Source organism: Mastomys coucha, unplaced genomic scaffold, assembly GCF_008632895.1.
Source record: "Mastomys coucha isolate ucsf_1 unplaced genomic scaffold, UCSF_Mcou_1 pScaffold22, whole genome shotgun sequence".
In the NCBI taxonomy this organism is placed as follows: Eukaryota; Metazoa; Chordata; class Mammalia; order Rodentia; family Muridae; genus Mastomys; species Mastomys coucha.
The window spans coordinates 28,414,332-28,441,280 of NW_022196905.1; the positions used below are offsets into that span (position 1 = coordinate 28,414,332).

Sequence of the window (26,949 nt, forward strand, 5' to 3'; positions counted from 1 at the left end):
TGGTCCAGTCTCCAGGCCACCAAGCCCCACTGTTCTGGCCTGCTTCTGATAGATATTTACAAGGCCAACACCCGTGGGCTTATGGGGGTTGGACCCATGAAGAGCTTCATTCTCCCGAGGGCTCTTCTGGCCCCTGATGGTGCTGTCAGCTTCCTGCAGGGTGGCCCCACCACAGGCCGTGCCCCTGCTGCTTGTCTGCCTGTCTACCAACATGCATCTTAGGAGTGGCATGAGATTTGGATCTTCACAGGCATCAGGCATCTTGGTGAATGAAGACACATGTCCTGGCAGGCCCCTGTGCAGTTACCAGCCACCCTCGCCAGTAGGGAGACCCTTGGAGGCTGGGGGGGGGGGCGCGGGGAGGGTTTCCAAAACTCAGACACTCAGCTCAGCCCCTGGATAGCTTTCCAGGAGTTTCCTCTGGAGGAATGTAACCATGGCATGGTCAAGGGCTGCCCTTCCCAGAGGCAGAGGGACTTGGTGATCTTTGCCTGGGCCCATCTTTGAAAGATAACCAGAAGCCCACCTGCCATGGTGCTGGCCTTTTATCTTAAACCTTGTGGTGTTCTCCCCAGTGCCAGATGCCAGCTTCCTTACTGGATGGTCCATACTGGATTATGTTTGGCACAGAGAACGGCCTGGGTAGACACTCAACAAGGGCCAAACTGTGTTGAGGCAGTTCCCAGTCCAGCCTCTTGCTGAGCAGACTGTGTGTTGTATATGTGTGTGTACCCATAGGAAGAGCCCACTCATGCAAGGATGAAGACAGCTTCTCATTAGGCATTTACTTCAGGTGCTCCAGTTGTCTCACAAAGGCTTAACGTGGTCTGTATCAGTTCAGCCCTCACAGAGTTTCAAGTTTGTAACATGGGGAAAGGTTATAGGATGGATTGATGGAAACAAACTCTCTCATTCCACTGTTGCCCAGGGAAACAGACAAACTTAGGATGAAAAAAAAATGTCCTTTATGGGGGTTGGGAACAGGGACCTGACTGGAGCTGGACTGTTGCTGGGAGATGGATCAGGCTGAGCCCAGGGTCTCCTGCAGTGGGGCCAGGTGTCCCCATGAGCGGCCAACACTCAAGTTCACCTTTAGGGGCACCTGTGGGGTGACAACCAGAAATGAGCTCCAAGGAGAAACCCAGCTACCTCCCAGGCCTCATACGGGTTGATGAGGAAGCAGTGCTCAGGGACACACACGTCTACAGAGAGAGCAGCCACACATCCCAGGATACATATGGACACACACGTGTAAACTCCCATTTTCCTTGTTGTAAGCTCACATCACATGCATGTACCATGGTGGACCTCCCTATCTACCAGGCCTCAGCCAGTGTGTAGGCCTACAGGGCTCCCAGGCATAGTGCCTTAGGGTAGGACTGTCTTAGTGCAACATGTGCTCACCCTGTCAAGGTTGTATTATGCTAAGTGGCAGAAGACCCCTACTAGAGGTGGGCCTTTTCCCAAGACACTAGACAAAGCCACCTTGTCAGAAGAAAGGGACTGGCCCTCAGCTGTTTCCCACAGCCATCTGCCTCACGAGCGCCCCCTGATAGCAGCTAAATTTAGTTTCCTTAGCTTCAAGCTCCTCCCTCAGTACCTACTTCTTGGTTCACCACAGGCATTGTGGGTTTTGTAGACTATCTCAGGGAGGAGTCCTGCCACCAACTGAGTAAAATACATATGTTGTTCCTCGACTCTGCCACTCGGCCACCTGTCTAGAGGTGTGTCATGCCCTGGTGTGCCACAGGGTGTCTTTCAATAAAGGGAAAAGTGAGCAGGCAGAGCCTTTTCCTGGAAGGCCTCAGAGCCTGTGAGCAGAGCCAAGGCTGTCTGAGAAGTGGTCAGCCAGCTGCTGTGGCTCCGCTCAGTTCTGAGGGCCCACTGGGCTAGATTCTTTACTAAATGAAAGATGTGTTTCTGGTACCATCTGGGTGGCTCTACAGGCTTTGAGGCTCTCACCTGTACTCACTGCCCACCTGTCCACACTGCTCTGGTGAGCCTATGCTGAAACACCCAAAGGTCTCTTCTTGGCAAAAACCCAGAACTACCTCCAAGCAGTGTTTAGCTAGGTACAGAGTAGGCTTGTGTTTAGACCTGTCCTGGGGTGTCCTTGGAGTAGGTAGGGCCCAGTGCTCACACCTTCAGTGATGTTGAGTCTCAGGGAAGGGGTTTAATCAGAGGCTGGTAGGAACAACAGCAGATATCCGTGGTGGTGGCCATCCAGTAGGGAAAGGCTCCTCAGCGGGCAGGGGCAAGTGTAGGCTTGGAGGGCAATAGCCCTGGTGCACAGGACTGGAATTTGCCTTCTTCCTTTCCCTCATGACCTCTGGGGTGTGGGGCCCTCTTGCCCATCCTGAGTTGACACAAGGTGTAAGGGATATAGCAGTGATGCTGGGCAGATGCTTCTCCCTACCTGCAGCTGCAGTTCCAGGGTCTGTACCTGTTGCAAGGACTCCATGATCCTTCTGACAAGAGCTAGAACAGGAAAACAGCTGCTTACAGGCTGTTTGTGTCAAGGTCTGGCTACCCTTCTGGCTTCCAGGCCCCCTGGAGTTGAGGACTGAGAAACCTTCAGGCTCAATGCTGCTTGATTCAAGTGAGTTACCTGTTTGTTTCTTGGGTTTGCAAGTCACTCAAACCCTTGATCCTCTCATGTAACCTCAAAGCTTGTTCAACTCCCAGTGTCCACATCCATGGCTCAGGATGTAGCTTAAAGGACCCTCAGCCCACTCTTCTGGTTACTGTACTGAATGAACTGGCCCCACCCTTCCACCCCAGCTCTTCACAGCAGTGGCAGGCCAACTGAGGTGGGTAGGTGCTGTGACCACACCAGCAGTTCTGGCTGGGATGGTAGATCTAGGAGGAGGCACCAGGTTATTCTTCCTAGTCAAAATAGTCTGGACATGGAAGGCCATTATCTTAGATGCTTCTGGTGCAGGTCTAATGTTCTTGTCATGCCTCTGAAGGTAGCTTTGTGGCCCTGAAGTACCATCTGCCTTGGGAGTTTGTGCCATAGATGCCTGCGCACAGAAGCTTCATGGCTGTTCTAGAGCACTAGACATATATCTTCTCCTACTATGGTCACCAAGTTAGCTGCCAGCTGGGAGAAGCCTTGGGATATAGAGAGGAGAAGCTTCAAGGAGATAACACATTTCCTAACTGCTGGACACCACCACCCATTATACTCTCCTGGACGCACCTGCAAACTCAGGGATCTGAGTATCTTCTACTTCAAACAGCAGCTCATCATGAATTTGGGCAACTAACCTGGAGAGGAAAGAAGTCACTTGGGAGTGTGGATACCTTCACACAGGACCTAAGGTTATCCTTCAAAGTTCCTTATAGGATGTTTGGCATTTGGTTTATAAGATAGTGTGGCTCTGTGTGGAATAGGTATAGCCATCCTGGCACTATGGTCTGGGGTTGTGGGCTCCAGGATGTGGGCAGGAGGGCCCAGGAGAGAGGAAGACATGATTTCTGGAGAGCTGTCCAGTCCTGACCAGGCTGGGCATTTTATGCTCATGGAAGACTGGCAGAGCAGAGAAAGAACTCCCCAGGAAAGCAGGAAACACATGGGACCTCTTCATGTTCCATAGTTCTCTACTCTGCATAGCTGTGGCGGTCCTGGAACTTAACTCTGCAGATCATGCTGGTCTCAAACTGTCATCTGTCTCTGCCTCCCAAGGACTGAGATTAAAGGCATGTGCCACCACCGCCTGCCATGTTCCCCAATTTCCACTGGCTGGGGTGTGATGATGCACACAGTGGGGACAGCAGTGCTGAGGTGGGTTAGGAGAGTCACTCAGGCCATGAGGAGAGAAGCTAAATCTAGAATGTAGTGGGGACGAGCACCTCAGCTTAGAGGAAGTGATGGGGCTATATATATATTTTTTTAATTTTCTTTTAAAGTCATAAAATATTCAACAGAACTTGAAAAATTTAAAAATTTTAAGGTATAAAATCACATTGGATATGGGGTATTTTGGATGGCCCATACAGTATTGAACATGTATTCTGGGGCACCAAACCACAGCTCTAGTTGAGCTTGGCTTTGTGGTCTGCTCAGATTCCACTTTCTGCACAGTTGAATGGCTTCTTTAGCCCCTTCTGGCATCAGTAGGAATCTAGGAAGCAGTGCTTTGTTGAGTAAGCATGTTGGAAGAACAAGTACAGACTTGCACAGGATGAGAGATGGAATGCTGGGGATATCTGAGCACTCAGCCCACAGACCTATGTTAGCACATGTGCTAGCTTGCTCAAACCTACAGGCTCCCAGAAGGGTATGACAAGCTTCTCAGGGAGATGACATTTCAGAATCCTATGGCTGTGTGCTCCCCAGACCTGGTTGCTAGCACCTTTGTGGGTACATAGGGGTGTATGGTGCATCCCTGGTTCTGCACACTCAGGGCTGGGGTGTGTAGTACATGTGGTAGGGATGGTCACCAGGACCTATAGCCCTCAAAGAAGGGTCGAGGGCATAGAAGGATCCCATGTGCTCTGTCCTCTATGAACCTTGCTTTGTTTCCTGGATGGGACTCTGAAGGCAACAATCACATGCCCTATATCCCCACTGCTGTTTTCCCTGGGATTCCCTGTGGCAGCTAGAGGCTGGGGCTTCACAGGGAAGTTGTGGCAATCCCCTTATGCCAGCAGTGATATTGGGATCTGATGGTGGAGCCTGGCTGGAAGGAAGAAGCAGCCTTTAAATGTCTGAGTAGGGTAGCCATGATGGTACTTGACAGTAGAGTTCTACGCTGAACTGCCAATGTCTTCTCTGTCACCCTTCTGCTATTGACTGGGAAAGAGAAGGGGCTACATTCCCAGCATACATAGCATCTCCTCTATGATGGGGTAACCCAGAAGTCATCTGTTTTCCAACTGCCAGGAAGTCGTGTAAAGGGTTGCTTTGACCATCACTAGCCATCTCTTGCCTGGAAGGTACCTTGATCATCAGCGCAGCTACATCTATCATGACACCAAAGGGAAAGGGCCTGAGCTTCTAAAGTAGTCAGCAATCTCTGTGCCTTGGACTTCTCAGGCAGGATAACCGTATACCTTTTGAGCCCAGGTATTGTTACTAGAGGTCAACAAATGAACACCCTAAAGATTATACAGGCAATGGACATATCATGCTGGGGCCAGACTATGGAATAGTAAAGTGTACATTCACGATTCCTCAGAGACATTCACAAAGAGGTGTGTTTGTGTCTTATGTACTGTCTCTGGCTAGGGCCCCGACACTGCCCTTCCAGCAGTCCGACTGTGGCAGGACACGACAGAGACTAAGCTGTAGCACTGATGTGTTTCCTGAAATTAACATCAAAGTATCTGGCAGGCCTTGGCTCCCAAGGGGCTTATTTTCAAATGGGCAGAAACTCTGGGCAGTGGTGGCTCATGCCTTTAATCCCAGCACTTGGGAGGCAGAGGTGAGCGGATTTCTGAGTTCAAGGCCAGCCTGCTCTACAGAGTGAGTTCCAGGATAGCCAGGGCTACACAGAGAAACCCTGTCTCAAAAAACCAAAAAAATTAAAAAAAAAAAAATCAAATGGGCAGAAACTTCAGAAGAGGTACTTGCAACCCTTTCCAGATTTAGCAGAAGTGCCTTCACACTTCCTGAAATCACACCATGCAATCTGAGCTGCCAGTGTGGCAGGACCTAATAAGTGTGACTGTTAGTCACTCACACATCACCATCACAGACACAGAGACATCACACTTCTCACTGGAAGCTGGGGCACAGGGACAAGCGGGAGAAGTAGAATGCAGGCTTAGACCACCCAGGCTCCCAGAAGGAGGGCATGCCTCCATAGCTTACATCTGCTCTATGGAGGACACTGTATTTGTATCTGGCTGACCTGACACAGGCAGACAGACCCTGGTGCCTTAGACAGAACTTTTCAGAAGGGCCTAATTTCATCCATTTGCCAAGAGCCTGCCAGGAAGCTCCCTCCTACAGCACACTCTAGCCATGCTAATTCTTTGTGGTTCCCTCCTAGAAGTGCATTTATGTGGTGGTCGGAGATTGCAGCCCTGGGAAGACACCCAGCCCTAGCTTGGCTCTGCCTGGATTTGAACAAGGTGCATGCTGCTTATTCCCTCATTTCCTCTTCTCTGTATCCCTCAGTCAGATTCTCTGTGCTTACATTGCCACCAAGGAGACCTTAAGCCTTAATATGCCAACACCTTTCAACAGTTCCAAAAAGAGCAACAGAGAGGCAACTTCCTAGCCTTGCATGTGGTAGATGCAGAGTTCTGTGTGCCTTCAGCAGCTGCTGGGATGGGCTGACAAAGACTGTTCCTAGGTCCATTCACTTCAGGCAAGAACTGGCAGAAGATGCTTTCTGAATTTAGGAAATTTCAGAATACAACCTGCATAGCCCAAGTGAAGCTAGAGGTTATCTCCAGAAAAGTGAGAGTGAGCAGATGCACTGACTTCAGAAACTGCAGGGAATTGGGAGGAAATCATTAAGACTACTAGGCAGAAGACAGGGAGGACACAAGAGAAACTAGGTGGGCTCAGACTTTGCATCCCAGCCAGCCCCAGAGGCAGGGCTCCACTGTAGTGTCTCTACCTATCTGCCTCTGAAACTCTTCCCAAGGGAAGCTTGCAGCTTCCCAACCCATTTCTTTTTAGTAAAAATGTACCTGGAACAGGGCTGCAAAAGGCAGTGGACAACAGGGCTTGGAGCTGAGCCTCCTGACCTTGGCTATGTATGGCACAAATCCACAGTGCACACTCCTGTGCAGAGGTGTGAACATCATCCAAGAACACAGGTACAAGGCCAAAAAGGACAGGAGAAATGTTTGAAGAAATAAAGTTTTGAAAGAAAGATGAGAGACTGCTGATGAGGGAAAATTAATGCCTTGAGTATGAATTATATTTCAAGCCAAGAGAAAACTGTAAGCTTGGTGAGGAATGCCCATAGCAAGTAGGTTCCCATGTCCCCAAAGCCCTCTTATGGCTGCTACACAGGGGCCCATGAGACCCATTTCACATTTTAGGACCTAGGGAAGCTATCTTCTCCCTGCTGGAGTTTTCCTCCCAGGAGCAGAGGTGCTGACCCACTTAGGCAGTGATATGGGCACCCTAGTGTGCAAAGACTATAGGAGAAGCTTGGGGGTTCTTAGGGTAAGACGGAGGGTAGATAGTGTGGTGGGTAGAAGGAACAATGCCCTTTTAGCACCCGACAAACCTCACTGGCAGGAGTTCAAGGCTGGGCCCAGAGAAAATGACTACTTCACTGACCTGGCTGTCAGGGTCGGGGATGCGGCTACTGCAGCAGAGATGTGAATCATGGCTAGCTTACAGAGGTCTGCAGCTGAGCCTGTGAACATAAAGGGTTCTGTTTTAGTGCCTGGGGTATGTGGCACACAGTGTCTGAGCTGTTCTAGAGACATTTCCTGTGGACACTGGCTAACAATGGAGGAGTTTTTGCAGTGGAAGCAAACCATGCATCTTCAATGCAACAGCTGCTTGCTTCTCAGTGCTGGGGAACACAGTTTGGATGCCTTATTGAGGAAACCTGACCAGATTCTCAGGGTACCATAGAGAGGTCCTAACCCATGTCAAGTAACCCATTTCTAGGACTGGCTCTATTGTTGGTGAAGAACTCTGATTTCTGCTTTAAGAGGGAAACAGAATGGCCTCCATGTGTCATGGGCAGCCATCTCTATATTTCATTTTTTTTCTCATACAGGTCTAGCTATGTAGCTCATGATAGCTTTAATTTTTTGGCAGTTCTGCTTTGGCTTGTAATCCTAGTGCTAGTATTACAGGTATGCCTCACCAGATCCTTCCAAAAATATCTTAAACATAAACATGGCTCTGCTACCTCATTATCAGCTGTGCTGACACTTACTGCCAGACAAGACTGGTGAGGCTTATGAGGCCCATACAGGACAGTTTTCAGAGCATGACTTCCACACCAAACTTCCAAATACCTGAGGAGCAGGGGACCTGGACCTGCAGGGAAGGAGCCACAAGCAGTGGCAGGCTAGGGGCTCTGGTACCTTGTACCACAAAGTTTACTGCCTGTCGCTCTGCTTGTGCCCGAAGCTGCTGGTTCTGTGCACGGATCCTCGGGAGAGGCCTCCTTCTACCCAAGATGGATGTCACATAGCCTAGGGTAGAGGAAGAAGAAGATAAGAGACAGGAGCAAGTGGCATAGCACCGAGAGTGCTGTGCCTCCTCATTCTCCTTCCACCGCTCACAAGGCTGTCCTGAGTATTCTCAGGGCAGATGGCTTCTGTGGGAGAGTAAGAACCACAGTGGGATAGCCTCTGTTGGCCAGATGTCAAGCTTCTATTCTTTTCTCCTTTGGCTTCACTAAAATCTTACACAGAATAAGGAAGGGCAGGTTTTTTATTCTATGGAAGTCCAAAGCCATATGTAGGGCTTGGGCATAGGAGCCATTCAAGAGTGTATGGCGGCTGTAATATAGAGCAAGGAGTAGTGAGTATGTCTTCACAGGAGGTAGATTGAGGTCTTCTGGCTCCCAAAGCTTACATGGCTTGGGGTACTTAGGAAATGCATAAAGGGTAGGGAAGAGAGGGCTTAGTAGTTAGGAGCACTTATTCTTCCAGAGGACCTGGGTTTACTTCCTGGCATTCACATCACAGCTACCATCTGTAACTCTAGTCCCTGGGGATTTGACATCCTTTTCTGGCCTCTGAGGATACTGTATGCTTGTGGTTCATAGACATATATATAAGCAAAAAACTTGTACACACAAAACAAGAATAAATAAATAATAAATAAATAAATAAATAACCACATAAAATCCCACTATGTTGGGGTATTAGTTGGGGTTCTCTAGTGTAACAGAACTTATAGAGTGAATCCCTCTTTATATAGAGAGGAGATTTATTAGAATGACATATATGCTGCATTCCAGCTAATGGCTGACTGTGAACAGAAAGTCCAGGAATGAGTAGTTGCTCAGTCCATGAGACTGGATGTCTCACCTGGAATCTCAGTAGATACTAGAACCCCAAAGAGGTAGGTTCTAATGCTAGTAGAGGAATGGACTTGCCAGCAAGGCCAGGGGAAGCAGGCAAAGTGCAAAACCTTCCTTTTCCCATGTTTTTATATAAGTTTCCTGAGAAGTTTGGCCTAGATTAGAGGTCCCAGCTCAAATGATCTGAATTAAAGGTATGTGTATCTTCATATTTCAAAGATTTGGATTAAATGTGGATCTTACTACTTCAAACTAAGCAAAAAATACCTCATAGGCATACCCTCCACTTTTAGGTTTTAGTTAATCCTAGATGTAGTCAAATTGACAACCATGAGTAGTCATCACAAATCTACTCATTGTCAACTTGACACATAATCATATCTCCTTATATCATGATTAATCCATTTCCAAATAAAAAATAATCAGGTCATTATCATGCCTAAACATAACTATCCAACATACAATTACAAATGCATTCTACATTTAATGGGTCATAATTACACCTAACATGATATAACATGATATAACCATCCCTTGCACAACCATAAATGCAGTCTAAATTTAGAATAGGTGGCAATGTCCCTTGAGGGCTATTCTTTTACCATATCAAACTTAAATATGACAACCACTGATATTCTCTTGATACTACATCATATGAAGAAATTGAGGAAAGAAAACACAAATATCTGTAAAAATGCATATTTAACAAAATTCAGCAGAAACATGTTTATTATAATCCTCATTTCTGTAACTAGCCATGTGGTTTTTATAATGACTTCCCTCTGCTGCCCATTCTGTATTTCCTCTACCCTCGGGCAAGAACTTCAGCAGGTCTTGGCTCTTTTCTAGAAGGAGTTACTCATAGCTTCATTCTGGCAAGTGGATTAGGTTATTGTCATTTCCCACTGACTATAACCACAGGACCTGAGTAACAGAGACGCCCTAAAGGATCTCCTGCATTCCAGACATAATCTTTCTTACCTCCATTGTGTAGAAGTAATCCAATGTTCTCATGGTAATCTGGATCAACCACCCCTCTTAACACTGTTATTCCTTTCTTAGCATGTTGTCTTAAGAGCATTAGAGACACAAAGTGGTCAGGGTGAAGTCTGAGCTTCCAGTTCAGTGGAATGTTTGCTGTGTCTCCTGGCAGGAGCACTCCCCACTCAGGAACCAAAACATCTGGGACAACAGAACTTAAGGTTGAGGGAACAAGAAAAAATTTTCCTGTTGCGTCATTCCGGGCTATAGTGAGTAGAACTACTCCCTTTCCATCCCTTGATTCCTTGACCATGGATCTTGGCTATGGAAGATGCCAATTCAAAGCATAGACTGCCTTCTGAAGAACCCTGCCAGCCTTCCATGATACTGCCATGCTAGCTGGTGTTGTAACTGTCTTCAAAAGGCCATTCCATCTTCCTTTCAGGTCAGCTGCTTCAGGATGGTGGGGAACATGATAAGACAAATGGAGTCCATGATTGTGGGCTCACTGTTGCCCTTCTGTGGCTGTGAAGTGAGTTTCTTGGTCAGAAGCAATACTATGTGGAATACCATGATGGTGGATAAGGCCTTTCTCTAAGTCCATGGATAGTGGTTTTACAATAGAGGCATTACATACAAGAAAAGCAAATCAATGACAAGAATAAGTATCCAATAAGGGGGCTGGGGAGATGGCTCAGAGGTTAAGAGCACTGATTGCTTTTCTGAAGGTCCTGAGTTCAAATCCCAGCAACCACATGGTGGCTCACAACCATCTGTAATGAGATTTGATGCCCTCTTCTGGGGGTCTGAAGACAACTACAGCATACTTACATATAATAAATAAAATCTTTAAAAAAAAAAAAAAAGCATCCAGTAAGAACAAACCATTGTCCTTTCTTTCTTTTCTTTTCTTTTTTTCCCGAGGTAGGGTTTCTCTGTGTAGCCCTTGTTGTCCTGGAACTCACTGTGTAGACCAAGCTGGCCTTGAACTCAGAAATCAGCCTGCTCTGCCTCCCAAGTTCTGGGATTAAAGGCATGTCCTACCACTGCCCAGTAGCATTGTCCTTTCTACAAAGGAAGTGGTCCAATGTAGTCAATCTGCCACCAGGTCTCTGCCTGCTCAAAATGGTGAATGATGCCATATCTGGGGTTCAATATTGGTGTCTGTTGTTGGAAGCAGCTGTAGCCAACAGCAGCTTGGTGAGTGGAAGTCCATGTTGTTGAGGCCATGCATAATTTCATCTCTCACCATGGCCACTTTATTCATGGGCCCAATGGACAATGACAAGAATGGCTGGGGAAAGAGGTTGACCGTACATGTAATGAGACATTGTATGTATTTGATAACTGAACTCCTCCTAAACTGAAGCCACCTTTTGGTGAGCATTTATATGGGGCACAAGTATCTTCACATTCTTCATCTATTTGGAGAGATCTATCCACATACTTCTTCCTCAGATGCCTTTCTTACCAATCTTCCAATCATATTCTTTCTAAATCCCTCACCATCCAGCCAGTTCATTGGCTATAGTCCATGAGGCAAATGCATATCTGGCCATTTCTCCTTCCAAACAAAATGTACGATCATGTGTACTGCTTAAAAGTTCTGCATACTATGAAGATTTCTCTCTTCTGGTGTCTCTCAGGGTTGTTTTAGGAAAGGACTATAATGCTTCAGGTGTCTGTGTTTGGATGATGCCTGTATAATATACAAAATCAACAATAAACCAGGCCATAGTTTTCTCTTCCTCCATCAACCAATCATAGAGAACACCTCATGAAGCTACTGGTAAATACTTGGCAGCAGTTGATGTTGGAATGGGACTGGAAACCATAGACATTTGGGCAACTTATTAATGTAACGTGATTGTACCTTCAAGGCCTGATCATACATATACCATTTCTATTTGTTAATATATCACTGCTATGCAAATCCTATTTTATGACATGGTGGATCAGTTCAGATCAAGCTGCTGCTGCTGACCTGTGAACTGAACTGCTGATTTCCAGACAACATAACCATGGTGGATAACACCCAGCTCATAAGGTGCAGCTTGGGTCACATGGTAACTTGATAGCTCCTTGTCAAACATTTCAGTTTCCACTAAGGCCCCAAAACAGGCCAACAGCTTTCAAAGGTAGAACAGTTGTCTGTAGATGATGGTAGAGCCTTGCTCCAAAATCCCGAAGCTCTCTTCTGTGATTCACCTATGTAGGCCAGTCAAGGGCTCCAAAGAGCATCCCTATCTGCCACTGAAACCTTAAGTGTCTTTGGGTCAGCTGAATCATATGGTCCAAGTGACAGTGCAGCCTGCACAGCAGCCTGGACCTGTTAGATAGCCTTCTCCTGTTCCAGTCCCCATATAAAGCTAGCAACTTTCTGAGTCACATGGTACATAGTGCAGAGTAACACATCCAAGTGAGGAATGTGCTGTCTCTAGAATCCAATAGGCCCACTAAACATTGTGCTTCTTTCCTAGTGGTGGGAGGACCCAGGTGCAATAGGTTTTCCTTCACCATAGAAGGAATAGCTCTGCACAGCCCACATCACTGGCCTCCTATGAATTTCACTAAGGTAGTGAATTTTTGGTTGGATTTCCCATCTTTTGATATGCATATGTGTTACCAATGAGTTCAAAGCGGTTGCTACTTCCTGCTCACTTGATCTAATCAAAATAATGTTGCCAACATAGTGTATCAATGTGATTTTTAGTGGAAAAGACAGATGATCAAGATCCCTTCTAACTAGGTTATGACACAGGGCTGGAGAGTTAGTATATTATTGATGTAAAACTGTAAAGGTTTATTGTTGGCCTTGCCAACTGAAAGCAAATTGCTTCTTGTGGTTCTTATGGATAGGTACAGAGAAAAAAAGCATTTGCTAGATCAATAGCTACAAACCATTTACCAGATGTGTTAATTTGCTCAAGTAAGTGAAGTGGAAACTTAAGGGTTTTTTGGAGAGTCAGTAGTGTTGGATGGTGTTTTGCTGAGGCATACACATGAAGGAGTGTTTTCCTGAAGTGGACACAGGTAAAAGACTAAGGCAGACTCATGAAGGAATGTTTAGCTGAAGCAGACACAGGAGAAAGGATGTTCTGCCACAGCAAGCATGTGAAAGGACACATGATGAAGGATTCTTTGATAACAACACACATATATTGGTCTGCCTTATATTGCATAGTTGAGCTGCATTTGTCAGACTTCATAGACAGAAATGCACCAAAAAAGTTCTGGTGTTGTGCTTCAGTTTTTTTGCTACTTCAGTGGGCTTGGGCTGATTGGCAGAGTGACATTAGTTGAGACAGACGCATGTGCACATGCTGAGGCAAGACCTGTGGAGGACACATGATGTTTGGAGGGTATAAATAGGACTCCATGGAAAGTGACAGAGACTGAGCTAGGCTTGCTTATAGAGCTAGCTGTGCAGTGCTTGTGGGTTTCCTATCTTTGCGGGTTTTGGCTTCCCTGAGTGAGGAACAGTGGAGAACTTCTGGCATCCCTCCAGGTATCCCCTGTTGACTGGAGCTGAGGCTGAGGCCTGGCTGACTCTGCTAGGTTTGTTATCACAACTCTACTGAACTGGACTGCTGGTGTATCTGTGAAATGTCTGTGAGTGGATCAAGCTGCTGCTGCTGACCTGCGAACTGAACTGCCGATTTCTAGACAATGCAGACAGAAATTGTTCCAGTGAACCTTTCTAAACAAGTTCACTTCCCCCGTATCCTTTCTTTTCCACTACCTCTGGTGGGTGGTGGGCTACAAGGGAGGTTAAAGTGTTTAAGGGCCATCATTAAAAGTAGACATTGAAAAAATTAAAGTTACAAGTAAGGATACCAGATTTGGTACTGTAGTTGTAATTTGAGTCATTATGTGATTTAGTTTTTGATAGTCAACTGTCATACCCTATGACATCTGTCTTCTGCATGGACCAGATAGGTGAATTAAAGAGAGATGTGGAGGAAACCACCATGCTTGCATCTTTCAAGTCCTTGATGATGGCAATAATTTCTATAGTTCCTCCAAGGGTGTGATGCTGGTTTTGATTTGCTGTTTCCCTTGGCAGAGGCAACTCTAAAGGCTTCCATTTAGCCTTCCCAACTATAATAGCCTATACTCCATAGATCAAGGAACCAATGTGAGAATTCTGCCAACTTATATCTATCCCAATTATACATTCTGGGACTGGGGAAATAACCACAGGTTGAGTTTGGGAACCCACTGGACCCACTGGACCTGAGTTGAACTTCAGCCCAAACTCTATTCATCACCTGACCTCCATGAGCTCCCATTTTAACTGGATGGTCACAGTGTTTCTTGGGCTCTCCTGGAATCAGCATTAGTTCAGACTAATAGACCTGGAAATTCTGATTATTTCCTTTCTTCCAGTGTACAGCTACCCCTGTAAAAGGCCATAGGTTCCTCTGGAAGAAGAACTGGGGATATGCTAACAGTAAAGCTTTTTTCTTTTTTTTTTTCTTTTTTTTTTTTTCGTTTTTCAAGACAGGGTTTCTCTGTGTAGCTCTGGCTGTCCTGGAACTCACTCTGAAAACCAGGCTGGCCTCGAACTCAGAAATCCACCTGCCTCTGCCTCCCAAGTGCTGGGATTAAAGGCGTGCGCCACCACCGCCCGGCTAGTAAAGCTTTTAAGTATTTTATCAGGGTCCTTCCTCAGGGGAAATTTGCCATTCCTTCATTCAAGGGGTTCTGGATCTACCAACTAACTCAAGTGTGCAAATTGATTCATGGACAGAAATTGCCTTTTGCCACAGTCCAATGAAACCTCTGTTTCATTTGTTTCAGAATTTTTCCACTTATACAGATCAAACAAAAATCCAGTAGGCTTCTTTTCTATTTCATGACTGGAAACATTATGAGTGATTAACCAGTACCAAAGATCTACACGAGTTATGACACCATAAAATTTACTTTGCTTGTGCTGACCATTATGGGTCAGGCCATTATAGACATTACTTCGTCTGTGCTGCCCATTACAGTAACCATGATCATCTCACTTTTGGAGATTCAGTGTTGCTACCTGGCCCCTGCTACCTCAGGGTCTAATTAAACCCATTTCATTTAACTCATCCAACTGACAGCAGCATCTCCAACCCTAAGACTTGTCACAAGACAAAGGGCAATAGCAAAGCTCTTCAATTGTGCTGGTGCCCCTCTCACCATTTTGTGTCTTATAGGACTAATGAAGGGCATGTCTTCTGGGCCTGTCCATTGGTCAAGATTAGGTTTTACACAATATACCTACCCATCTAGCACTGCAATTTTCCTGAACCATAAAATCCCTTCACCCACACTAAGCGAAAGAACAGCAAGCATCCCCAACTTCTTTTCAGTAGCCATCTTTTGACAAATGCTTCAGCCAACCATACAAACAAAGTTCTGACACCTTTTTTTCTTTAAAAAAAAAACTGTGCAAGTTTCCATATTAAACCTAGAATTTCCACTCAGGAGACTCATATCAATAAACTCAGCCTGATCTAGTTTTATGTTCCTTCCACCATTATACCACATCTTTAAATCCATTCCCCCACACATTCCCTAGGCTTCTGCTTGAAAGTAGTATAGTACACCTACCATGGACTATACTTTTTACCTCCCCCCTGTTATATGTTTTAAATCTGGTTATAGGTCTAGAGCAGTGGTTCTCAACCTGTGGGTTATGACCTCTTTGAGAGGGATGTCCAACAACCCTTTCATGGGGGTTGCCTAAGACCATCAGATATTTATGTTATAATTCATAACAGTAGCAAAATTACAATTATGAAGTAGCAACAAAAATAATTTTATGGTAGGGGGTCACCACAGCATGAGGAACAGTATTAAAGAATTGTTTACATTAGGAAGGTTGAGAACCACTGGTCTAGAGGCAACTATTGGTAGGCTCTGAGGGACATTAGAATTGTCTTGCCTGGCATCTCCTTCAGAAAGCTGGTTTAGCAGCAAACAATGAAAGATTAATTTCCTAGGTCAAGGGTGAATTTCAAAAGGTCAAAAGGCAATATTTCAAGGGGTGTGGCTAAGGGTAGAGAGACTACTTCTTCAGGAGAGATAAACCCTTCAGAATCTGAGGGTTCAAAGTTCTCAGCTTCAAAAGCTTTCCCCCACATATCCCATTCCTAGTTATAAGACCTCATTCTTTACCTTTGATGCTGGGACTTGAATTTTCACTGTAATTCAGACAACCATGTAATGATGGCTTCAATTTGATTTTCTGAAACTTGAGCTCTGTGGCTGATAGAAAGAAGATTCTCTTCCAGAGTACACTTAGAAACCTTTTAGATTGTTTATGGGAATCTGGAACCAATCAGTTTTATCATTAAGTTCACTGATATCCTTCATCATATTCTGAGATGCCAGAAGTTAATTTTATCATGAAACTCATCCCTATCTTTTGTCAATTTATCCAGAGATGTTAGGAGCAACTTTCCATCATCATCACCTTCCTTATTTTTCCTCCAAACTGTCAAAAGTTTTGTATACAGAGTCACCAAATCCATTGCCACTGACAATTGGTGAAAAGGGATAATCAAATATATTTCTTTCTTTAGGTTTGTAATGTAGTTCACACCATGGGCTTTGAGTACTCTCTGAGCTCCCAAGAGAGGCTTCAGTAACTGGAGAGATTTGGTAGTTGTAGGTTACCAAATTGACAAGCCTATTCTAGATGCTTAAAAGATTCATCTTTATACACCTGTTGCTCTATAACCAATTCTGGTACCAAAATATCTGTATTAGTCAGGGTTCTCTAGAGTAACAGAACTTGTAGAATTAATCCATCCTATCTATCTATCTATCTATCTATCTATCTATCTATCTATCTATCTATCTATCTATCTATGAGGTGGAGTTTTCCAGTTAAAAAGATCTGGATTAAAGGCAAGTCTTCATACCTCAAAGATCTGGATTAGAATTGTATCTTCCTCTCTTCATACATATAGAGGCAGGGGAGGATTTATTAGAATGACTTACAGGCTGCAGTCCAGCCAATCCAACAATGGCTGGCCGTGAACAGAAATTCCAGGAATCCAGTAGTTGCTCAGTCTATAAGACTGGATGTCTGAGGTGGTCTTCAGTAGACTCTGGAATCTGGAATGGACTTGCTAAAAAGGCCAGAGTAAGCAGGCAAAGAGCAAAAACTTCCTTTTTCCAAGTCTTTATATAGGCTTCTAGCAGAAAGTATGGCCCAGATTAGAGGTTGGAAGCTAAAATGATCTGGGTTAAAGGTGAGTTTTCATGCTTCAAAGATCTGGATTACAAGGATCTTCCTACTTCAAATAATTCAAAAACCCTTCACAGCTATGCCTCCATTTTTGGGTTTTAGTTAATTCCAGATGTAGTCAAATTGACAACCAAGAATAGCCATACAATTGGCTACATATGTTCCAGAGCAGTGAAGACTTCTGTTTTAACTTGGTGTGGACCAGAAGTAAATTTTTCATTGGTGAGTTCATAGGTCTGAGAATTGGTAGAATTCTCTACATAAAAAAACTCTAACTTTTTGGTGGTGGTGGTAGGGTGTTAAGTTCTGAAATCTAGAGTCTTGCACATGTTAGGTAAGCACTGAGCTGCCCCAATGTAATCATCATGAAGTGATGAGGTTCTGAGTACCTCCATTCCATGGGAGATATGCAATACAAGTGTCCTTGAAATACAAAGACACTGTGCTTCTGGGTCAGCACATCGGCTTCCCATGCCTTCACACATCCACAGCTTCTGACTGGATGTTGGACATCACAGACTTCATGTTGTCAGCATAAGTGTGGCTGTTCTCTATCTGATGGTGTCTTGGCAGGTTTATGTCACTTGTGTATTTCCTTGTCTTTGAGGCCTATCTTTATGCTGGGGGCAAGGACTTTAGAGTAACCATTTTGTAGGACTATATGGTGCAACCCTTGTGAGGCCTTTACTGGATGTATCAGGTATCCAGGGAATTTATTCTGACCTCTATGAACTCTAGAACGGTTCAGCTAAGTGTTTCCAGTGGTTATTCTGTACAAGTCTTCTCCTGGCTCATACTGTGTGCCCCTAGACGTAGGCACTTACATTTTTCTTTTCTTTTGGCAACTACAGCAATAGGCTGAGTGTCTGAAAACTCATGTACTTTGGTCTGTTTTTATAGTTGTCCATGGAGTGATTCCACTGTGGTCCAAATTGGATGTAATCTTACTATACATGTTTTAAGCCTTGCTTTTACTCTACCCAACATTTCCAGCATTGCTGCTGAGTTCCTATTTATAGTGCAAAAGGAACTGATGCCCTGGTGATCAGGGTTGAAGCAACACTCTCCAAATCATTCTTATATCAGGATACCTGGCAGGCCTCCACTATGCACTTAGGAGTGAGTGGTGAGCTATGGGAATATTGGTGCAGGAATCTACACCCTCATCCACCCACCCCCGGTTAAATTGTAAAAATGGCTATGGCCACACATGACTCTTCAGATCTCTTGCATTAGCGCTGCTGGACTGAGATGCTTGATGGCATCTGCAAGCAGGCCAAGAACCAGCCTGTGGGGACTGCCCAGGACCTATGAGCATGAATTCAGGCTCCAGACTATAATCTCTTGAGTCCCTGAGAGCATTTGGAACTACAGGTGTTTGCTATACCATGGGGGCACATTCTACAGCTCACATTTAGGAATGGGAAGTCCCGCCAGCCCAACTCAACTTTCATTTTCATCTAGTTAGTACTAATTTGTGAATGTTATCTCTGTGCCAATTACTAACCCTCTTGCTTGTTGTTACTATCTGACCCTCTATTTATTTCCTTTCTTTCCTTCTGTGATTTCCTCTGTTGTTCTTTCCTACAGTTTGTTTGTATTGTATTGTATTGTATTTTTTCAGTGCATGTGTGTTGACTACAACTCATCTACACTTACATATCTCGAGCACTGGCTGTTCTTGCAGAGAACCTGGGTTTGGTTCCCAGCACCCTTGTGGTACCTCACAATCATCCATAACTCTGGTTCTAGGGATCCAATGCCCTCTTCTGGCTCCCACAACATTAGCCACATATGCTGTACACTTACCATACATGTGAACAAAATACTTATACACATAAAAATTAAAATAAATAAATATTTTACAAAACACTTTACCCTCTTATTTCCAATTAAAGCATATGTGTCCAAGTCTCCTATTTTTGGTGAGACTTGTTTAATTTGGATAGCTTTTTTAAGAAAAATGTACACTCAATAGTATTGCAATGCATTTCCAAACAAATATGTGGATAGAGTTGTACTTACAGAATGTATATAAAGCTACATCCATATTGTGCTATGTTTACAGACATGTTTTACTTGTGGAGATACTATATAAATATAAATATATAAATACATGGCAGAATGTCGGAATATATGGTCTTCACTTTCAGGTGTAGGGTTTTGTTTGCTTGTTTTTTGAGACAGGTTTCTCTGGTACTGGGTGTCCAGAAACTCACTCTGAGACCAGGCTGGCCTTGAACTTACAGAGCTCTGATTGCCTCTGGCTAAGTGCTGGGACCAAAGGCATACACCACCACCACCCAACCTCAGTGTAGGGTTTTATCTGTAGTGACAATTTTGGAGTTTTGATTTCTTTAAAAAACATAGAAATATTATAAGAATATGTTTTCATTTTAATCCCAGGTGTGGGTTATGGGATTGCTTCAGTTTGTCCACAGCAGCTATGATTCACCTCATGTTCTAGCAGGGGCAAAGAAGAAACAAGAAGAAATTAGATATCCTAACAGCCAAGATCAAACTTGCTCCAATGAATTTGGCACCTCTAGTCAGCGGGAAGTAGTCTAATGATAATGCTGCCTCCTTTCTGCCTCTGACTTTATTCAGGAATCTCTTTCCTTTCTCCCTTATCTGGTGTTACGGAGTTGAAAGCGGGAGAGGGGTGAAGAAGTATGGAAGAAATTAGAATCCACAAAGTAGCGAAAGATAGCTACAGTTATCTGTCTACTTCTACCTATGTGTAGCTATCATGTTAATTCAAGCTTGTTCATTTTGTTGCTACAGGTAGAACCCAGCTCTAGCCTCCTCCTTACCATATGCAGTCTTTTAGCACTGTTGATCCAGTATGACTGACAGCTCAGACACCTCCACCCAACTTCACTAAGTCATACACAAACCATACAGACACTCATTTGTCTGTCTGTCCACTCAGCAACAAAGTGAGGAGCCATGGACACCACTATCTGTTTTAAGAGGAGAGGCCTGGCTGCAGTTGGCTTACCTGCACTGTGACACTGGCCAATAACTGTCTGGGCAAAGTCCTTGATTTTCTTGTACTTCTGCAAAAATCTCTCCAAAAAGTGGGTGGCTTCCAAAACAGTGACTCCAAGGCAAGCAGCAAGCCGCTCTTTCCCTGTGAGTCGGGGAGACATACCATTAGAGTCCAGGCCTACGAAACTGCAGGCTTGAGGGGCAAAGGGCCCCGTGGTTGTGTGGGCCTCATGGATTGGTTTTGATAATATTAGCTTTGGGCTAACACTGGATGTTGGGTGGCCACTGATATGAATAGGGCCATTTAAAACTTATTTCTCCCAGTAGTCTTGACTGTCTGTCAGGAGCTGCATGTGAAGCTGGGGACAGGCAGAATCATTACTCTCAGCTCAGTCAGTAGGAGATCTGATTGTAGGAAAGCTGTGGGCCCACGGAAACAAGGAAAGGCAGAGTAGATGGCAAATGTGGAAATATGGCATTCAAGGCCCCCATGCTTAGAACTCTTATTTTAGAATACATGCTTTTGACCCAGATCAGTATTTTGCTCCCAAAGAAACAAAGTTCTTGTGAAGTAGCCACAGTGAAGTAGTGAAAGTCTCTGGTGGAGGTGGCACCAAATTCTAGCAATACGAGTCTCCTGTTTGTTGGGTTTAGATACTGGGATATACAGACCTGGGTCTCACCTCATCTCTGCCACCCACAAGAGGTTCTAGTGGTCTTGGGGGAAATTGCTTAACTCTCAATAAATTTGTTTCTTCAGTCATGAATTGGGAATAACAGTTCTTACCCTAGTCCTTAGCCCTAGGATTGGTCAGGAATCCTATGAACCAAACTAACTCTAAGCCAATATGGGTTCTACTTGAGGTTTAATGTGTAATCATTCCCTTCTATTCTCCTTCGGGAATGAGTACCAGGGCCTTTTCCTAACAGTAGTATTATGGAGAAAGTCCTGAGTTCTTAGAGTAACGCTGAGGGATTCCAAGAGCTGATTCCTGGTAGAGTCATTACTAGGGCAAAAGGAAGCCTCATTGAGCTTTGAACTGGCTAACACTGACTCACAAGAGATACTCAAGAGGCCTCCAGGCTTAGGGCTTAAGCTCTGTATCTGTGAAGATAGGAAGGATTTCTTAAAGGAGGAAGACTCTGACCTCTCAGAATCCCCTTTTGATCCCCTTTTTAGTGAGGCCACACCTGGCCTTCACCAACTGAAACTTTCAGGAATTCTAATGGCAGCAATATTGAACACTTGGAGTAGTGAAAAAGCAAGTTTGCTTGGAAGAATAGAGAGCTCTTTTTTTTGTTTGTTTGTTTTTTTCACAATAGAGAGGGACAAATGCCTGGGTCCTCTGCTCATGTCCAGGCCTTCCTGACACAAATTTTGCTGGGGGGAAAAAAAACTCTTTAAGTTCCCTTTAGGGCTTAATGAAAACAGCGTGGTGTCTTCATAATAAAGTTATGTGCTTTGCTGCATTTTACTGAAAATTTTCATCAAAGACCCCTTTTTCCATCACATTCTAATCATTTCTTTCAGCTAAAGCACTGGAATAGACAAGTCCACTGGCTTTAAGAAAGGAGTCAACAGAGGTTGAAACCCTCATCCAGTCAGTCAGAGGGACTTACAATTGTCTTCTTTTCTAATTTTCAATGTGTTGTTAAACTAATTTGGGGAACTTTTAATTTCAGATATTGCTAGTTGCAGTTCCAGAGTTACCATTTGGCTCTTTTGATTTGGCAGATTTTGTTTTCCCCCATTTGTTACGGGCATGTTTTTCTTTATGCACTTGAGCAGCTTTCAAGTCCTTGTCTACAATTCTAACATCTGGGTCATCTCAGGCCTATGACTTTATATGTTTAGGCATCCTGGATTATATCCCAAATAAACAATTTTCTCCAGGATATTTTATTACAGCAACGTAAGTGTACCTTGGACAGAAACTATACCAGAAGCTGGGTGCTCTGTAATAGATGTGACCATTAGCTTTTATGCTTGGACTGTTTGTATGGACAGAATGTGGAAGCATTTGTTTCTTTGGGCTGGAAGAAGCCAATAAGTTATCTGGGAAGAACTTAATGAGACATTCTTTTTTTTAAAAAAAAAGATTTATTTATTATTATATATAAGTACAGTGTAGCTGTCTTCAGATGTACCAGAAGAGGCCGTCAGATCTCATTATGGATGGTTGTGAGCCACCATGTGGTTGCTGGGATTTGAACTCAGGACCTCTGGAAGAACAGTCAGTGCTCTTAACCGCTGAGCCATCTCTCCAGCTCTTAATGAGCCATTCTTTTAAAATATTTTTTGCTTTATTTTATCTGATGTGTGTGACTTTTGCCTACATGTATGTTTGTGAACTATGTGCATGCTTGGTACCTGTGGAGAGCAGATCAAGTGAGAAGGGTGTTGAATGTTCTGGAACCTGGAGTTGCAGATGCTTCAATGGGCCTTTCTTGTGGGAGTTTCAAAGATAAGACTGCTGAAAGTAATACAGACAGGAAAGGCCCAGATCATGTTTCAGAGGGAAATGGGGACTTTATTATTAACTGGACTAAGCCTATTTGCATAATATTTTGGCTAAAAAACTGTGTGTCCTGATTATGTGCTGAAGAATCAGTTAATCTTGTGACTGTCAACAAAATTAACACCACGAAGGTACAACATTCTATGATGCATTAGAACAATAGAAAAGTATTTTCTCAGTGTCAGCACACCAGAGCTAATAAGCTGTGGTCAAAGTGGGTGAGGCTACACTTCCGCAGAACTTGGTAAGGTAAGTACTGGTTTTGAAGGTTTTAAAGGGAGGATTTGAGAACATCTGAGGCTTGGCACCTCATGACAGACAGAGTTGGAGTCCCTGAAGAAGGACCCTGACTGGACATTACTGAAGGTGAAGCCTCAGTTGCAATTAAGACCCTTCCAATATATTAGAGAATCCAGAACCATGGAATGTCTACTCCCCAAAAGTAGCTGTAGGTACAAAATGGAACTGGTTAATAGGAAAACTATGTCTGCTGCAGACGGCAGGGCTGGAGAAGTGGCACTGCCCAAGGCCTTTGGAGCCCAGAAGACTGAATCTCAGATGTGTGCCCAACTATAGGATTTCGGTCTGTGCTAGCTTTTAGTTTTGCTAAAATTTAAATTTTAGTTTTTGATTGTTCATTTATGTCCCAGCATTTCCCTTTTGGAAGAGAAACATTTAAGGATGAAAATTGGTTTTGTCTTTATAGAAGCCTATAGTTAAGAGAATTTGCAAGAGACTTTAGGCTTTTGAAGTGCTAGAATTTTGAAGACAATTGAGAGGTTTTTGGAATTGGATTGTATTTTACATTATAAAATTAACATGAGGGACTGAGAGATGGCTCAGTGGTTGGGAGCACTGGTTGCTCTGCCATAGAACCTGGGTTCAATTCCCAGCACCCACATGGCACCTTTCTACTGTCTGCAACTCCAGCTTCAAGGGATTGGATATCCTCACAGGCATATATGCATGCAAATACTACTGAATATAAAATGAAAATAACTAAGTTGCTTCTCGACTTTGAGAGTACGGAGTGGAAAGTTCCAGTGTTTGCATGTCAAGTGTATGAGCAGATTATACTCCTTAGTTTTAACTGCTAACTTGAAACAAAATAGAATCATCTGGGAAGAGAGCCTCAGTAGAGGAATTATCTAAGATCAGGTTGGTCTGTGAGCATGTCTATTCTATAGAGAATTATTTTGGCTGATGTAGGAAGACCCAGCTCATTGTGGGCAGCACTATTCCCTAGGCAGGGATCTTGAACAGTATAAAAGAACAGCAAGCAAGGATTCATATGTTTCCTGTCTTTTCTTGACTGTGGATGCGATGTTTAAGTTCCTGTCTTGGCTTTCCTGCAGTAATGGACTGTAGCCTGAAATTGTAAGTATAATAAACCCTTTCCTCCCTAAGTTGATTTCTGCAGGATACTTTATAACAGCAACAGAAGTGTTAACTGGGCCATTTCTGTTTCTAGCCCTGAGAAAGTTTCTAGTCACAGAGAGCTCCAAGAATGTTGTATGGTCTGCTTAAACAAGACTTCCCATACAGCCCAGGTATTGCTGCTCTGGGCAGCTTCCCAAGTTCTGAGGCTCCAACATAAGTACAATCCCCAGGGTACTCAGTGTAAGGCTTGGCTTCACTTTGTGTTTCTCCTGGCAGAGTCAGGTCCTTAGTAGCAGACATGAGCCCTTATCCTCCTGCTGCAGGATAGGCCTGGCATTCTGTATACATTCAGTGAGTTCCTGCTAACTGTACAACAGCTGAATATGGAGCTCGCTGAGGAATCATGGGGAGGACTCAGCATTAGGCCAACCCTCAGAAAGCAGGAGCCCAGCAAGCCTGGGGATTAGGAGTGACTTCCAGTAGGGACTAGAGTACTGCTGAGCTCAGAGATAGTGCATTAGAGTTTCTATTGCTGTGATAAAGACTATGGCCAAAAGCAACTTGGGAAGGAAAGAGCTTATTTAATCTTACATTTCATTTCACTTACAGTCCTTCACTGAAGAAAGTCAGGGCAGGACCTCAAGCAGGGCAGGCACCTGGAGGCAGAGATAGGAGTAGAGGCCATAGAAGAGTGCTGTTTTACAGGCTGGCTCCCAATGGTTTGCCCTGCTTGCTTTCTTATACAATGCAGGACCACCTGCTCAAGGGTGGTACCATCCACAATGGGCTGGAGTGTCCCACATCAATTATTAATCAAGAAAATACCCATAAACTTAGTTTCAATTTCTTGGAGGCACTTTCTCAAATAAGATTCTCTTTTTCCAGATATATCTTGATTTGTATCATATTTACGAAAATCAACTAGCACAGATGGCAATAAGCAGGCCCAGCAACATGCTAAATTTAGCTGGATATAGGAGAGGCAATGCACTTGTGAGTCAGCTCTGGGTCAAGATCCTAGATAACACATGGGATACATAAATCTTAGGTGATAGGAGGCAAGGAGGGACTGCCACACCTGCTGCAGGAGACTGGGCATGCACATGCACATCTCTTCCGAGTGCCTTCTCTGCTTGTCTCATAGCCCCATGTTTTCCCCTCTGTCCTCATCACAATTCTCACAATGATCAATCACATAATCATTTTCTAAAGATGGCATTAAAGTTATGTTTCTCCCTGGCTAGGTATTACTATCAACAGTTTCTGGGTTACTCAGAGATGGTGTCTGTGGAAACACTCCTTTATGCCATCATAAGCTGCCTGTCCAAGGTTCCTCCACTGGGTTTCCCAAGGCTCCAGTAGCACTGGAGCCTGGAGGTTTTATTATGTCCCAAGCCTGCTCATCAGCAAGGTCTGGCTCAAATAAGGGAGGGATAGAGACATCATGAACTGAATAGCAGATACACAGTAATTCCAGCTGTTAGGTGGAGCAGGAACAATGGAGCAACAGAGATAGAAGCTCAGGGTGGGAGCCCTGTCACCACCAGAGCTAAAAGCAGCAAATTACTCCCTTCACTAGCATCACAGCTACTGACTCACTGCTAATCTACAGTCCTCTCCAGAAAACACAAAGTTAGAGCTCAGAAAGAGCCAGTGGGTGCTGTGAGGCCACGTTTCTTTGGGAAACAACTATTGTGAGGGCTGACTCTCCTACTAGAGAGGCCAAGGCCAAGGAACATTTAGGACAATCATATATTCATCTGGCATCCCTCCTGTGCCAGCTCCAGCTTGGAGGGTCGGGAGACCTCTGGAAGCTTAGCCACACAGCTCACACCTGAAATGGGAGCCAGATAAACAGGAAGCAGATGACAGAGATGCAAGTTAACTGTACCAGTTGTAGCTCCAGCAACCCCATGGGGGCTTTTAAGGGGAAAGGGATAGGCAAAGAGGTACAGGGTTTTTTGTGAAGCTACCAGGTTGAGAGGTGAACAGAACTGGGATTTGCGCCTTGGGGTGGGGGTGAAAGTGGAGGTAGGGGACAACATTGGGAATGCAGAACTACAGGTATGGCAGACTACAGGAAGATCTAAGACATTAAGTTCTAGTCTGGCAGAATGTTGCTTACCTTGCCCCATGGCAGAAACCCCTGAAATCTGGGGGGACAGTAGGGAGGAGGCTGAGGAGGAAATGGGGCAGGCAACACAGAGGAGATCCACCAGTATCATGACTGTACACGTACCCTAAGTTTGATTACTGGCTTCCACATTGCTTTCTAGACACTTCATAGGGTCTGATGTTCTTAAAGCATTGTTACTTGTTTGGTGGGTGCTTTGTGCTTCTCTGTGTTAGTTAGTAAGCAGAACTGAACTGACAAACTCTCTTGGCCTCTTGGGCTCATGCTCAGGCTGGGCATTTTTACCCTGAACAAGATGAATAGGCATACAGCTGGTACTTTGCAGCCAGCTGGCTTTGAAGTGTAAAGTATTCACGTGCAGGGTGCTCATGCCAGAGACCCATGGGGTCTGCAGGAAACAGAAGCTGAGGAAAGAATACCAGTGGAGCCTCAGGTGATACCATAGCCCCAGTTAGCAGACTGTAGCAGAGTGTCGCTTGTAGGGTAGGCACCACATGAACTGTGAGATAACAGATATGCTTTCTGTGGTAACTTACTGCCTAGGTGTGAGTCACTAATACAGTGGTGGATGATGGCTGAGAAGGGGAGAGTTGGGTAGATGGATGTGTTTTATGCATATGGGGAAAACATTCCTGTAAAAGGAAGGGCAAGTGCAAAGCCCTGAGCACTGGGGAGGGATCTGGACAAGACAATGTTTGTGATCCAGAAGAAGCATTTGAAACACACATCCATAGCCCTGCAGTTACA

General features: G+C 44.5%; 1 protein-coding gene across 5 annotated transcripts in view; it reads right to left on the bottom strand.

The window, feature by feature from the left end:
• Positions 1-770: 770 nt before the first annotated feature.
• Positions 771-26,949, bottom strand: part of Poln (DNA polymerase nu) — a 146,714-nt gene continuing 120,535 nt past the window's right edge. For all 5 annotated transcript variants that reach the window (XM_031341031.1, XM_031341034.1, XM_031341032.1 and 2 more), the window contains 6 exons: positions 20,180-20,311; positions 8,014-8,124; positions 7,250-7,328; positions 3,203-3,270; positions 2,417-2,478; positions 771-1,102 (listed from right to left, as the gene is read on the bottom strand). In XM_031341031.1, coding sequence (XP_031196891.1) covers positions 1,022-1,102; positions 2,417-2,478; positions 3,203-3,270; positions 7,250-7,328; positions 8,014-8,124; positions 20,180-20,311 — 533 coding nt within the window. In that variant the 3' untranslated portion in view covers positions 771-1,021. The remainder of the gene's footprint in view (positions 1,103-2,416; positions 2,479-3,202; positions 3,271-7,249; positions 7,329-8,013; positions 8,125-20,179; positions 20,312-26,949) is intronic.